At 43.8% G+C, this 14,302-nt stretch overlaps 1 protein-coding gene across 2 annotated transcripts in view; it reads left to right on the top strand.

Moving 5' to 3' along the window:
- LAMP3 (lysosome associated membrane protein 3) overlaps positions 1-14,302 on the top strand; it is a 33,747-nt gene that overhangs the window by 12,566 nt on the left and 6,879 nt on the right. The window contains exons 4-6 of one of the 2 annotated variants that reach the window (XM_024768896.1): positions 6,291-6,348; positions 9,433-9,603; positions 11,987-12,511. In XM_024768896.1, the coding sequence (XP_024624664.1) occupies positions 6,291-6,348; positions 9,433-9,603; positions 11,987-12,126 (369 nt within the window). In that variant the 3' untranslated portion in view covers positions 12,127-12,511. Of the gene's footprint in view, positions 1-6,290; positions 6,349-9,432; positions 9,604-11,986; positions 12,512-14,302 lie in introns of those variants that run through there. The other variant, XM_024768898.1, reaches the window with a different exon arrangement.

The raw sequence follows: 14,302 nt of genomic DNA, 5'->3' as shown, positions 1-14,302 counted from the left end.
GGTGGGTTTCCTGTCTCGTTTCTCTCAGTTTCATTTTTTAAAGAACCAAAATCGTTTCCATGTCAATGTCTCATTTGATTAAGGTGACAGTGCTGAAAGCCGTTCAGACCCTTCAGCTGCAAGATAGATATATCTCCTTTCCCCCTACTCCCCACAACTTCCTTGTTTTAAAGGATATTTTGTTTTAAAAACATCTTTCAGTAACTGTGTAGAGTTTATGTTTCTGTTCTCAACACTATCCCTTTCTCATCCACCTGGTTGGAAGGGCAGTGCAAGCCTCCAGCGCCGGCTCTGGGACCTGGGAGAAATCAGTCACCAGGAGAGAGGAGCACCAGGGCAAGGCAGTGAGTTGGAGTCGATGAGGTCTGGAAGTCGAATAGTGCCCACCCACCTGGTGTTTCTCCAGAGCCTTTCAGGGGCATTCGGAGCCCTCTTAGCTTATAGACTCCTGAGGACTGTTATCAGTGTTCAAATGTTAACACACTCAGAGTGCGCTGTTTAGAACTGGCCAAGTGTGCGGCACCATTTCCTGCCCTGTTTTCCCTTGTGGGGTTCCCTCTGCCTGGACTGCCCCTCCCACCCCTCATTCATCCTTTGAGATGAATTATCAATTCATCTTCACTCTGTGGAGTCTCCCCACCCCAATCCCCACGTCCATCCCAGGTAAAACTGGGACACTTTCTTCTCTTGGTTTCCTGACCCTCCATATATTCCCCGACCTCCATAAATGCACTTACCACACATTTTGCCATCTTGAAGGCAAGTCTTGACTTATTCATGTTCCTCTCTCTAGTGCCCAGCCCTGACTTTATACATAGTATACCTTTAGCAAATGAATCCATAAAGGAGCGAATGAATCTAAATTTCACAGAGAACTCTGGGGCAAGTTGCCAAAAAGTAGACCAGCAGCTCTAAGGAAATAGCCTCTTTGACCTCTTTTTGTGACATTCAGAGCCGAGGTTTCTTTTCTTTCTTTCTTTCTTTTTTAACTTTTTATTTTATATTGGAGTATAGTTGATTAACAATGTTGTGTTAGTTTCAGGTGTACAGCAAAGAGATTCAGTTATACCTATACCTGTGTCTATTCTTTTTCAAATTCTTTTCCCATCTCGGTTGTTACATAACATTGAGCAGAATTACCTGTGCTGTACAGTAGGTCCTTGTTTGTGTTCCTTTTTTTTTTTTTTTTTTTTTTGCAGTATGCGGGCCTCTCACTCTTGTGGCCTCTCTTGTTGCCGAGCACAGGCTCCGGACGTGCAGGCCCAGCGGCCATGGCTCACGGGTCCAGCTGCTTCACGGCATGTGGGAACCTCCCGGACCGGGGCACGAACCCGTGTCCCCTGCATTGGCAGGCGGACTCTCAACCACTGCGCCACCAGGGAAGCCCTGTGATCCATTTTTAATATAGTAGTGTGTGTATGTTAATCCCAATCTCCCTAACTATCCTTCCCACCCCCCAACACACTTAGAGTTCATTCTCTAAATCTGTGAGTCTGTTTCCAGAGCAGAGGTTTCTTGATGAAGTCGACAACATTGAACAAAAAAAGGCCTGATTGATGTCCACATCCTGAACATCTGTGACTGTGAAACTCCCACGATACATTTTGCAGAAGTTGAGGAGAGGACCCGGGGCCTCACAGTCTTTGGCAAGCTGCATTCCTGGGCAGGCTTGACTGGCTGGCTTGCTCTGGACCCTGTCCTTTGCTAAGGAGAGTGTTTAAGTTCCTTGAATTAAGACCTTTTGATGAGATATTGCAGAGTTCTCTTTAGACACTGGCGGTGAGGAGCCACGTTGTCAGCAGCCATTGGTTCAGTAGTGAGATGGTACTTCTGCAAATGGTCCCTTCACATGGACATGCTATACGTGCTAAAGTACCATATTCAGCTATTAGGAGTCCTTGGCCCCCTTTTGTCACTCTCCAACCTCAACCCCGAATGAGAAGAACATCTGGCAGAGAATAACCCCATGGGTTTCAAAGGAGAACGCGCTATAAATTGCAGAATATAAATTGCAGTATGTGTGGCATGTAATTTCCCTTGGGCTTTGGGTTAAATCTGACACCTGCTTGAAGCTCTCAACCTCCCCACCACTGCCTTCCTCTGTATCCACCCCATTCCCATCCCTGAGAGCTAAGGTATCAGCCTGGTTCTTTAATCCATAGGGCTAGCTAAGCTTAGCTCACTGGCTTGCTCTCTCTTTCTTTCTGTTTGTGGTGGATCTGAGCTCTAGGATATAGATTAAAAATTATCATCTGAGGGCTTCCCTGGTGGCGCAGTGGTTGAGAGTCTGCCTGCCGATGCAGGGGACGCGGGTTCGTGCCCCGGTCCGGGAGGATCCCACGTGCCGCGGAGTGGCTGGGCCCGTGGGCCATGGCCACTGGGCCTGCGCGTCCGGAGCCTGTGCTCCGCAACGGGAGAGGCCACAACATTGAGAGGCCCGCGTAACGCAAAAAAAAAAAAAAAAAAAAAAAAAAAATTATCATTTGATTTCAATGAGAGAGGTTTACTGGGAAGGGGAAATCTTTTTATTACTGTTGTTAACAACACTAGTTAAAATTTGAGGGCTTCCCTGGTGGCGCGGTGGTTGAGGGTCTGCCTGCCGATGCAGGGGACGCGGGTTCGTGCCCCGGTCCGGGAGGATCCCACGTGCCGCGGAGCGGCTGGGCCCGTGGGCCATGGCCGCTGAGCCTGCGCGTCCGGAGCCTGTGCTCCGCAACGGGAGAGGCCACAACATTGAGAGGCCCGCGTAACGCAAAAAAAAAAAAAAAAATTTGAGTAAAGACTTTGTGATACGTTTTTTACATGACTCCTTCATTTAATACTCACATCAACCTAAGAGGTAAGTCCTGTTACTATTGTCCCTATTCTGCTACTGAATAAGAAAAAAAATTAAATTTTTGCAATGTTCACCAAGATTCAACAACTTAACCTAGGTTACATGGGAACAGAGACATATTTTTAAAATAGTGTTTAAAAATTCTTAGCAACACTTTATTCTCCCAAATAGGAGGTTAACCACTCTCTTTATAACATTTCATAACCAACTGATTTGCTCAGCAACTTTGTTCTTTATGGATGGTGTAGCCCAGGAGTCAACAAGCTATGCCCCCCAACCCCCGACCAAATCCAGCTCGCCACCAAAAAAATGTACAGTCTATAAGCTAAGAATGGCTTTTACATTTTTTAATGGTTGGAAAAAAAAAAAAGAATATTCTGTGACATAGGAAATCATATAAATTCAAATTTCAGTGCCCATAAATGAAGTTCTTTTGGAATATGGTCACACTTATTTGCATATGTGTCATCTGTGGCTGCTTTTGTGCTAGAATGGTGGAGTTGAGTGGTTGCTACAGAGATCCACAAAGCCTAAAATATTTACCATATGGCTCTTTACAGCAAAAAACTTGCCAACCCCTCATATAGAATAAACTTCAGCTCTGTTACCATTCAAATTAGGCCAAATTCTGAATTTCTGAGTCTAAAAAAAATGCTTTGCTCTAGTTTAAATAAAAGAAAACTTTATTTTCTTTAACACAACTCCACAGAAAAAGTGGGTACCATGGTCTAAATAAGACTCATTTGATATCAGCAGCATATATTATGTAAAACTTGGAATCTCAAGGAAACTAAACATTCCACTGAGCTCTTGTTTACAAAAGTTCACCTAACAAATGCTCTTCCTTCACCATGAAGATAGACAGCAGTTCAGTCCCAGTCAACGTCTGGCTAATTTTCACTCAGTCAAAACAGAAGGAAACCTGCATACAGGCTCCGGACTCAGTCCTGTTACATTATCAGATAAACTTGCAGTGAGTCTGATCACTGCCATCTGCTTTGGAAGGCCTCACCTTGGGTATTAGCCCTATAATTATAGCACCAGTTCTGGTAGAGCAGGAACAGCCCTTCCTGTCAGGGCATGCAGCTGGGAGGGCCCATGCTTGCTTTAATGCTTTACCTCTTCTCTTGGAATTCTTAATAATTTTTGATCTTGCATTTTTATTTTGAACTAGGTCCACAAATTATGTAGCTGGTCTTGCTTCCTATAGATGATTATATATAGGCAAATATATTCCAGGGAATGTGAAAGAAAGTTCTTGCACGACAAATTTTTTCTCTATAACCACACATCCCATGAAGGAAAGTGTAGAGCAAGATCCCATAGACAAGATCTTGCTTTGTCTCACCTACAGACAAAGTGAATCAGAGGTAGAGGCCTACCTCCTCTGAGCTCTTTGTTCTCAGCTGTAAAATGGGCTGAGAACATTTATTCTGCCTCAAGGGAGTTGTGAGGATCAAAGAAGGCAGAAAAATGCACTTAGTAAACTGTAAAACGATTAAAGACATACAAAGCACCCATTCCTTACAGCGAGGATAGTTCTAGGATATGCCACAGGAGAGGGAAGACTTCAGGAGGTATCCCATGGAGCTCAGAGCTGGCCCCATCACTGTTTTCCTGCTACTCTTTCATCAATCTCTTGCTGCAGCCCAAGCAACTTCCAAAAACAAAGCCCTCATATCACTGCCCTGCTTAAAACCCTTCAATGGATTCTCTCTGCCCTTAGGATGGGGCAGGGATTTTATAACGGTGACTGTGGGCCCTGACATACACGTCTCTCTTATGCTAAAAGGGATCCCAAGTAAAGAATATCCTGGGAATTCCCTGGCGGTCCTGTGGTTAGGACTCTGCACTTTCACTTCTAAGGGCCTGGGTTACTGGTCGGGGAACTAAGATCCCACAAGCCTCAAGGCGTGCCAAAAAAAAAAATAATAAAAACCTGAATAAACTGTATGTAAAAGCAGCCCAAGGGCCTGGGTCACAGTTGTTTTTCTCTAAAACAAATGGATGGTCCAAGCACATCATCCAACTTGCCTTTGAGACCCAAGACTGAGCACCTTGAATGAAGCATCTGGGTCTTATTCTTCCCCCAGGACCTAGGGCAATGCCTGGTCTGAAGTGGATATAAGAGAAGTTAAAGGCTAGCCAGGTGGCTTGGGGTCATATCTTCACCTGCCAACTATTAGGACTGTGACATTGGGCAAGTCACTGAGCCTCCATTTCTTCTCCTAGTGGTTGTGGGGATTAAATAAGGGGAGGCACAGAGGTGCCTGCCACACAAGGTAAGAAGTGCCTGGCACGAGGTGAGAAGCCAGTGTGTGGAGCTGCTTCCATGAACTGTAGGATCTAGAGTTCAGTGCATCGATAGCAGTCACCTCACTGGAACGGTTTGTATTTCTGGAGCCCTTATTGTGTAAGCAATCATCATTTCATCTACAAACAATATATAAATAGACTAGAATGTGATCAAGATTATTATTGCTAAGTTCCTTTAATGACTACTAAAAGTAATTCAATTTCAGATTCTGATTTTGGTTGCTCTACTAGTGTTTTTGGCAACTCACTTGCAGACAGTTTTCTAATGAATGTTTAAAAGCAATAACACTGTAAATCACCTACTTTAAAAAATAAAAACTCCTTTTCCAGCTTAACTTTCATATCTCAATTCAATTCGTTTTAATGTTCCATACCCTGATTCTCTCAGGAAGTTATAGGGCTGTTTTGTAGGGTTTTTAGGTTGGTTTTTTTTTTTTTTTCTCAAAAGTACAGTCCCTGGATAAAACGTGGAGCACTGCTTTATAATTCTGAACACAACAACCTGGGGTCTTCTTCTAGAGAACAGCCAGTAATCTCAGGGTTAACCTTTTCTTTCCAGAATCCTTCATGGCCCCATGTAACCATTTTGGAGACATGAACCCATTAATCTGTTTAAAGTAATTGATACCCTATCCAGGAAAATCCACACACAATTTTGCATACACTGTTTTTCCCAGGGCGGGTTATGGACCCCATCAGATCCACCCACTGTAGCCTTAAGGATGAGTGGTCTCAGCTTGAATCCCTACCCTAAGATATTAATTACTAATAAGGGCTTAATGTATGCCCCCCACCAACCCATCCACCTTCCAGATGTATTTGCATTATAAAAGGGGGAAACTTGGCCCAGCTGAAGGGACTCAAATAGTACCAGTGGAATTTGAATTTCAGGCTCTGGCAACAAGTATGCAATAGAGAAATTTTCAGCCAGGGGCAAGCCATTACTTATTGTATATTTATTGTATGATGTATTTACTTCTTTGGAAAATTTCAAACACAGTTGTGGCTCCATACCAAGTAACCCAAACCCCCATATCAATGATTTAATAGCTGGAATCCTGCCTAAACAGTCTGTAAACTAGGATCGTAAACATAAAAACAGAGATTACCCAAAAGTTGACACACTGCTGTTTTACAGGATGAAAACTCGTATTATATCAGTGAGGTGGAAGCCTATTTGACCATCTCAAATCCAGGTAAGTAGCTGGAGAAGCCTGTTCGACCAGCGATGATGCTATGTTTCTGGTTAGCCCAGTTTTCACCTGGCTAATATGTGATGCTGCCTTTGAGAAACAGACTGAGAGAGCAGCCAGCAATGTAACTTTGAGGGAACTTATTATTGATACATCTCTGTGTGCTTCAGTCTGCTTGTCTGCTCATGCAACAAGTTGGCTACATTGTGTCAAATCAGCAACAATAGAGTTGAGTGACTTTTGGACAGATTTGCTGTTAATGGTGAGGTTTATTTTACACTCTGGGAATCATGCATTCATTCTACAAAAGTGTAGCTAGTGCCTGCTAGGTTCCAAGCCCTATGGTATGTACTCGGTATCCCTAATTATCTAAACATATAGTCCCTGCCCTCATGGAGCTTACATTATAGAAGTGGGGAGAGGACGTAAACGGATGCATTAAATTATAATATACAGTTAAATAGTGCTAAATTCTATGAGCAAAAAAAGCAGGATGAGGATGGAGAGGACTGGAAGGGGTAGTAGGGAAGCCCTCTGAGAAGAAAGCCCTCTCTGAAGAGGTGAGGTTTGAGCAGAGAGCTGTCCCCATTTGGGGACATCTGGGTCTGGGGAAGCTCTTTCCAGGCGGCAGGAACTGCAGGTGCCCAGGCTCTAAGGAGTGAGCTTGCTGGGGCACTCAAGGACCAGCAGGAACCAGTGTGTCCAAGAGAGCAAGCAAAGCAGCCAGTGAGGTCTGAGGGGCAGCCAGGCCAGAGCACAGAGAGCCTGTGGGTAAGACAGGGTGAGGACTTTGGATTTTATTCTAAAGTGTGAAAAGATGCCATTGGAGGGCTTGGCGTAGGGAAATGATATATCAGATTTATATTTATAAAGGTTCACTTTGGTTGCTATATGAAAAATTACCCAAAGTAGAGCAAGTTGAAAGAACTCCTACAACGTTCACTTCTAGGAAAGTAATGCTCCCAGTCAAGTTGAGGGAGTTTCTCAGAGGCCTCAGATGTTTCTCCCGAAAGCCTAGACTTCAGTAACACACTGTTAGTGAGCACCTCCTCCGTGCCAGGTCGTGTACTAAGAGTTTTCATGTCTCTTTTCTCCTCTTCAAAATTCTCTGGACTGGCTTAAACTTATTCTTTTATTAATTAAGGAACTTAAACTAAAGAAACTTGCCGAGAAATGAAAATGTGAAGATATATCTATTTTAAATATTAGCAATATTACATTGGTATTGCTCAAAAAGTTGTTGTCAATGATTATTGGTTAAATGTAAGTAAGATGTCACAGTTGACCTTTTCATATGCATTATCTCAAATGAGTCTCCTCATACCGACTGGGGAATAAATATTGTGCATGCTACCATAAATGAGCTAATGTTATCACTGGATAATGACCACATTTTAGCTACTAATAGGGTAGTAACGTCTCAAGGGGCAGGAGAAGGGAAAGTCAGACCAGAAGCTAATTGAGAGGCTGAGGGAGGGGAAAGAATAACTCTAGGTCCGCACGCTCAAGGCTCAGGAGCGGCAGCAGGAACCGTCATACTCATAGTAATGATAATTTTCATGTCAATGGTGGCAGTGGTGGTGGCGTGAGTACAGTAGTTAGTTGTAGTTACAGGGGTAGTGACCGTGGTGACGTTAGCACGAGCAGTGGTAGTAGACTACCCCAGGATATAACACAAGATACAGCAGTGTACATGGATAATTCAGTACATCATGTAGGACGTTTGCATGTATAAATGCAGGAGTCTGCAGTGAATACGACAGTAACAGGCAGGAGACACAACAGCACAGTAGTTAAGGTAACAAGCTCTAGAATCAGACGGCTTGAGTCCAAATACCACTTACTAGATGTATGTTCTTAGACGAATGTTTTCAACTCCGTCTTCTCATCTGTAAAATGGTGACAGTAGTACCTATCTCAAAAAATGTTTGTGGGAATTAAACAGGAAAATGCACAGCGTTCAAGTACTTGCACAGCACCTGAAACACAGTGAGCTGACCCTCTGTGTGAGATGTTATGTCAGGTGCAAGTGCACACACCCGCAGCAGCAGGAGAGGAGGCAACGTTCGGACTCCCTCACTAACAGCCCGTGGATGAATTCCCTGAGGTCCATAGTCTGGTCCTCAGCCCCGGAAGCCATCAGCGGCTGTTTCTTCAAGGAACCTGATGTTAAACCAAGGTCATAAAACTGATGTATAAAATCAGAATGCCAGTTTGTTCATTCATCATGCTGCTGTTTCTTATTATAACTGCAAGGGGACCAAGACAGTTGCGTACTCTGCCAATGAACTTTCTCCCATTCGGGAAACCAAACTATATTCAGAAGGGTGCCTGGTAGAGGTGGAATTAGAGCAAATGGAGTTATTAAAATTTTTTAACATCTTTGTTGGAGTTTAATTGCTGGTGTAAATATTTTAAATGTTTAACCCTGTGGGCCTTGAAGCACTCACCTCCTTGAAACGCGTGTGCCTCTAATGAGACAGGGCCAGTCCTTGAGCAGGTCCTTCTCTCCCAGCAGCACTCAGATGGATGTAGATGGGCCTCTCCCTTCTCTATGCTTCCATGAATGATGCGACAACCCCTCCCAATGATGGGCTTAGTCCTTCCTTTTGCTATATGAATGCATTCAGTGTGGTGACATGCAAATACTCTGCTTGGTAACTTTGCATGTCTCTGCTCTGATGCATTATGAGTTCGTGTGATTTTTGTCTCAGAGAACAATCTTACTTCTTTTATTTCTGAAGTTTTTGTGGACACTTTTTTGTGCGCAGGCACTGACAATAGCCCCCATTGACTCTGCCCCCAGTGACTTAAAATAACTGAATAAAAGATTCCAAAGAGTTTTTATTTCAATGTTATCATATTCTAATTTATGTGAGATTGCCCCCATATATGGTGAACAGAGCATCAGGAAAAAGTCCCCAGACAGCACCAGGGTGATGTTTCATAAGGCGAAGGTGTCAGAACTGTGGAGAACCACATCTAAGGAAGGCCATTTAACTGCACATGGGCCATCCACAACAGCTGGGGCTCAATGGATACTTGCCAGGATTCTTACATGTGGGTATTTCACCTTTGTGTTTTCAGAGAAAGTTTACCAAGGAATGAAAAGTGCAATGGTGATGTTTGAGACTGTGGCGGGGCATTCCTTCAAGTGTGTGAGCGAACAGAGCATCCAGCTCTCCACCCACCTTCAGCTGAAAACAATGAATATCCAACTTCAAGCCTTTGATTTTGAAGGCAGCCACTTTGGAAATGGTAAGTTAAGGGGTCATCATGTCGCAAAGCTAAACTTCTGAGACCCAGGAGTAGTTTCAAGTTGTTTTTTGGTTGAAGCTTTCAAACGGACAAGAATCACATGAACTTCCTAGCAGAGTATGATTCCACTAAGCTCTCAGGGTCAAGTTTCTCCGGCCAACCCTCCCTCCCACCATTGTATGAGTCAATACCAGCCTCAAAATCAGACACTTAAGCCCACTCATGTCCACTGCCCCCCCACAGCAGAATACATTCTTCTTGTCTGGCCAAGATACACATTCTGACTCATTTAAACACACACACACACACAGTCAATCAATCAAAGAGTCAGAAAACGCCATCAGTAACCTCCCCTGGACAAGCTGTTGAACACTGGTAAACCCAGGTGTCTTTGGACCTTAAAAATCCTGAGTATTAGTGATGTCTAAAATTCAAGATTTCAGAATAGATTCTTTCCCACTTATGGAGGGAAAAGAGAAAGTTGTGATCATTCTAGACAGAAATACACTCTGTTGAATCCCCTCTTCTCAAATCCAAGCTGTTCCACCCCACTAGTGCTTCCTCATAGTCAGTCTTAGTTTCCATGCAACTTCTACTTTGGGTTTTTACCACCACAGAGGGAAGCAGGTTCTAACAAGAAGGCCAGGGGCAGCCCAGGGTGACTTTCCAAAAAAGCCGTTTTCTCCCCACCAGGAAAACAGTATTACAAGGGTTTCTACATATGGGCAAGAATTGAACTTCAGTTTCTAAAACATCTCTCTCATAATAAGTCAATGACCTTATGAGTACTTCTCAGCTATCAAAAATAGATTTAGCTAGAGGTGTAGCTGTAAGTTAAATCTCTATAACATGAGTCTGATTTCTACTTGAATTCCACTGTAAAGCTGAAAATGTGTCTGGCAGAAAACTTCTGATATACCTGGTGGAAAGCATTCAGCAAAGGCAGTATTAAGTGTCATTTGCCTTGGATCTCCTGATATCTGTAGGTTTGGTCTGAGTCCTACAATCTCTATCTTAATTTTGGACCTTTACCAGAGTCCTAAGATTAAATATTAAAATTTGCTAGTAGGTATTTCCCCCACTCTGTCATCTTGTCTCAAAATATCCAATTTGGGAAACTCTTTTAAAAATTTATTATGAAGGCTTGAAAAACCTCTATATTTAATCATGTGGTCTTAAAAATAAGGCACACACTTTCTCTTCCTCCCCCTCAGAACCTGTGTATAGAAGGAAGTAAGCAGGTCTGGGAAACCTCTCGGTGGCAGAGATGAGAAATAAAAATCTTTTAGCAGCACACCTGGCCGCTATTAAGCAGTGCTCACGAGGAGATGTAGAAAACTATCTTTTCATTTTTTCCTCTCCCTCCTTCACCCTCTCATATACATAGTCACAAAACCCTATCAATTCTACCTCCAAAATATTTCTCTTGTTCATTCCACTGTCCCCAATTCAGCTCAGCTCCTTATTCCCAGTCTTTGCACCTCAAAGTTCACTAAAGGTGCTCAAATGTGAAGTTGTATGTCATCCTGTAAATAATGTTTTCTACCAGAGAGTAAGAGAAGAGAGAAAAAGGAGCAAGTTAAAAAATAGAAGTTACCATACAATATGGCATTATAAAAGGCATAAGTACAAAAGACCATGGGAACGCAGAGGAAGGCATGAGGAACACGGCGTTGCAGGAAGGGGGTCAGAGAAGTCCTGACAGATGGGTGACCCTTCAGCAGGGGCTCGGAGAACTGGAGAGGAATCCAGCAAGTGTAACGCTCAGCCTTGTCAAAGAGAACGGTCATCCCAAACAGTAGGCCCCTGACCCCCTTTCTAAACCCCTTCTCTCTAAAATCTCGGAGCCTGCAAAAGCTCTCTCCGGTACCAGGAGCCCGGGGTGTCCAGCAGTCCCTTCAAGAAGCACAGAGTTTAAATAGAAAACTTTGGCCAGGTGATACGGTCCAGGTCTGTGTTTCCAACGTTGGGAAACAAGGCTCCCGTGCTTACCCTGGCTTGAGAGTTAAGACACAATTCTGATCCTGACCCTCTGGACCTAACCAGTGTTCCTCAAAGTTGGATCTGCCTCCCAGCCATATCGCAATCACCTGGGTCCCACCTCTGACCCGCTGAATCAAAACTGCTTGGGTGCGGGGCCCCTGGGATCTGCAGTTTAAGACACCCCTTAAGTGATCACAGGCACTACAAGTTTCAGCCCACTGCAGTGACCCCTTCCCTTCTCATCGTCACCTGTCCATATGTCTGAGGCAGCAGGGACAGGTCCCGCAGATCCATCTCTCTCTCAGTTTCCTTCTCTGTGAAGCTGAGGCGGGCAGGGGCAGTATCATTTCCCAGCATTGTGGCCAGCCTGTAACACCTGTTACTCTGACTTCAATTACAGCGGACGAATGCTTCAGTGACAGAAACAGGAGAGAAATCCCTGTGGCCGTGGGCCTGAGTATCACAGGATTGCTTGGCGTTTTGCTAACAGCATGCCTGGTGACCAGAAAGAGGCCCAGGAGAGGATATGAACGCATGTAAAACCCCACCTTCCTCAAAGTGTGCAAGGTTAAGGCCTTGGGAATGCTGGCTGTATATTTAGCCTGAAGTGAAGGGATCAACTTTTCTAGTTGCCAACCCCACCCTCCAAATCCGATTAGGAAAATAGCATTCCACCAAAGGCCATCAGGCTAGCTACAAGACAGCTCCCACCCCACTTCTTCCTGGGTCATATGGGCTTGAGTTCCACCATCCACACGTGATAATACAGGCCTGGCTGTGAGAATTAGGGACAAGAGGCAGGGATGTGAGCAGGGTCCCGTGAGAAGGAGAAAGCAAACGCCCAGAGGGAAGATTGTGTGAAAGACATTTTCAAACTGCACCCATTTTTCTTATACATTTTTAAGAGTCGCAATATCTAGTTTTTTTAAAAAACTTTTTTACCTTTAAAAAACCTATCCATTTCAAAATAAATTCTAAAGTGATTTTAAACTCCTGGATTTTGCCCAACTCCTGATTTACTTAAATGATAGTCTTGATAGACTCTTTTTTTTTTTTTTAGGTTGACTGAAGGTCTTTTTATTTTTTTTAATAAATTTATTTATTTTATTTTTGGCTGCATTGGCTCTGTTGCTGCATGTGGGCTTTCTCTAGTGGCAACGAGTGGGGGCTACTCTTCCTTGCAGTGCCCAGGCTTCTCATTGCGGTGGCTTCTCTTGTTGTGGAGCACGGGCTCTAGGTGTGCGGGCTCACTAGTTGTGGGATGCGGACCCTAGAGCGCAGGCTTAGTAGTTGTGGCTGGCGAGTTGTAGAGTGCAGGCTCAGTAGTTGTGGCACACAGGCCCAGCTGTTCCGCAGCATGTGGGATCTTCCTGGACCAGGGCTTGACCCCACCTCCCCTGCAATGGCAGGGGGACTCACAACCACTGTGCCACCAGGGAAGCCCTGGAGGTCTTTTTAGACTATCATTTTTAAAAGGACGTTTTCTACACTGTTATAATGTATTATTAGTAAAAACAAAAAAAACAACAACTAGTAAACTTCCCAACATTCCATTTTTTAATGTAAAGGATATACGAAAGATCTTAGCAAACAAAAGAGGCTTCATACAAGTTTGTTCTGCAGTCCTTCACCTTAATTTGTTGTCTGCCTTCTTAATACCTTTTTTCTTCTCTGTCTCTATTTTTCTTTGATTTTAGTGTATCCTTGTAGATTTGTTAACTTGGGCCATCGTGGGGGGCGGAGGTAGGCAAAGCATCTAAACAGTCATAAATGGCAAAGAGAAGAGGTAGATCTACCCAGATTATTATCCACTTTCCTTTTTTAGCAAACATTTACCAAAAACAAAACAAAACAGAAAACAAAAAAAACATAAACCAGAAAATTCCTGATTGGGAGCGATTGGTGTCTGGAGGAAAATTTCTCTTAAAATATGGCTTAGAATGTTATTCATGGTTTTCTACTACGTTGACTGTTTAAATAGCAGAACTGGGGTTGGTCTTTCAGAGAAAGGGGAGAGTAATGGACCTCTGGATGTTTTTAACTGTTTTTACTAACAGAAGCTGTTCTTGTGTTTCTGTATTTTCCGGAGGTGTTATTCATTATTTTTAAGAGGAAGTTTATGAAAGTTGGCAACCACTCTATATCCACTGCTTATCTAGGACGTGTACTGCTTTCCTTTGAGGTATTTTAGCTCTCTCCACTTTCTCAGAAGTGAGGGGGTGGGGAGAGCACACAGCAGCTTCAAGAGAGCTTCAAGAGCCCTTGAAGATGGCAGGAGGGTGAGGACGTTCCTGTTTCCTCCTTACACCAGGAGGTGTTGATGCACATCTGGGATATGAGGACCCAGTGTTCCCAAAAGTGACTCGGGTTGAGCAGCAAGGGCGTGACCTTGGAGAGATGCCATCTGTCTTCATCTCCTTCCTCCAGTGGGTGTCAGCCAGTACCCACACTAGACTCCCATTTCCAGTTCAACCTCAAGTGTGCTTGTTAGGTTCTATACCACAGAGCACGGGTTGTTTATTCACTGTGCCACTAACCACCCTGTAGAATGACTAAAGGGAGGTCCTAGTATAGAAATTTCTCCCACAGCAGAGGAAAACGAAGTCGAATTAAAATCAAGAAGAGAGGGATAAGGCAGTTCACTTGAGTTTAATTTTCCTTTCTACCATCTTCAATGAGTTCTTTGGAGTGATGGCTGCTGCTTAGACTCCTGTGA

This window comes from Neophocaena asiaeorientalis, unplaced genomic scaffold, assembly GCF_003031525.2.
Source record: "Neophocaena asiaeorientalis asiaeorientalis breed wild unplaced genomic scaffold, Neophocaena_asiaeorientalis_V1.1 scaffold225, whole genome shotgun sequence".
NCBI lineage: Eukaryota > Metazoa > Chordata > Mammalia > Artiodactyla > Phocoenidae > Neophocaena > Neophocaena asiaeorientalis.
Note: the sequence above shows the minus strand (reverse complement) of the source record. Positions and strands in the feature narration are given on the sequence as shown.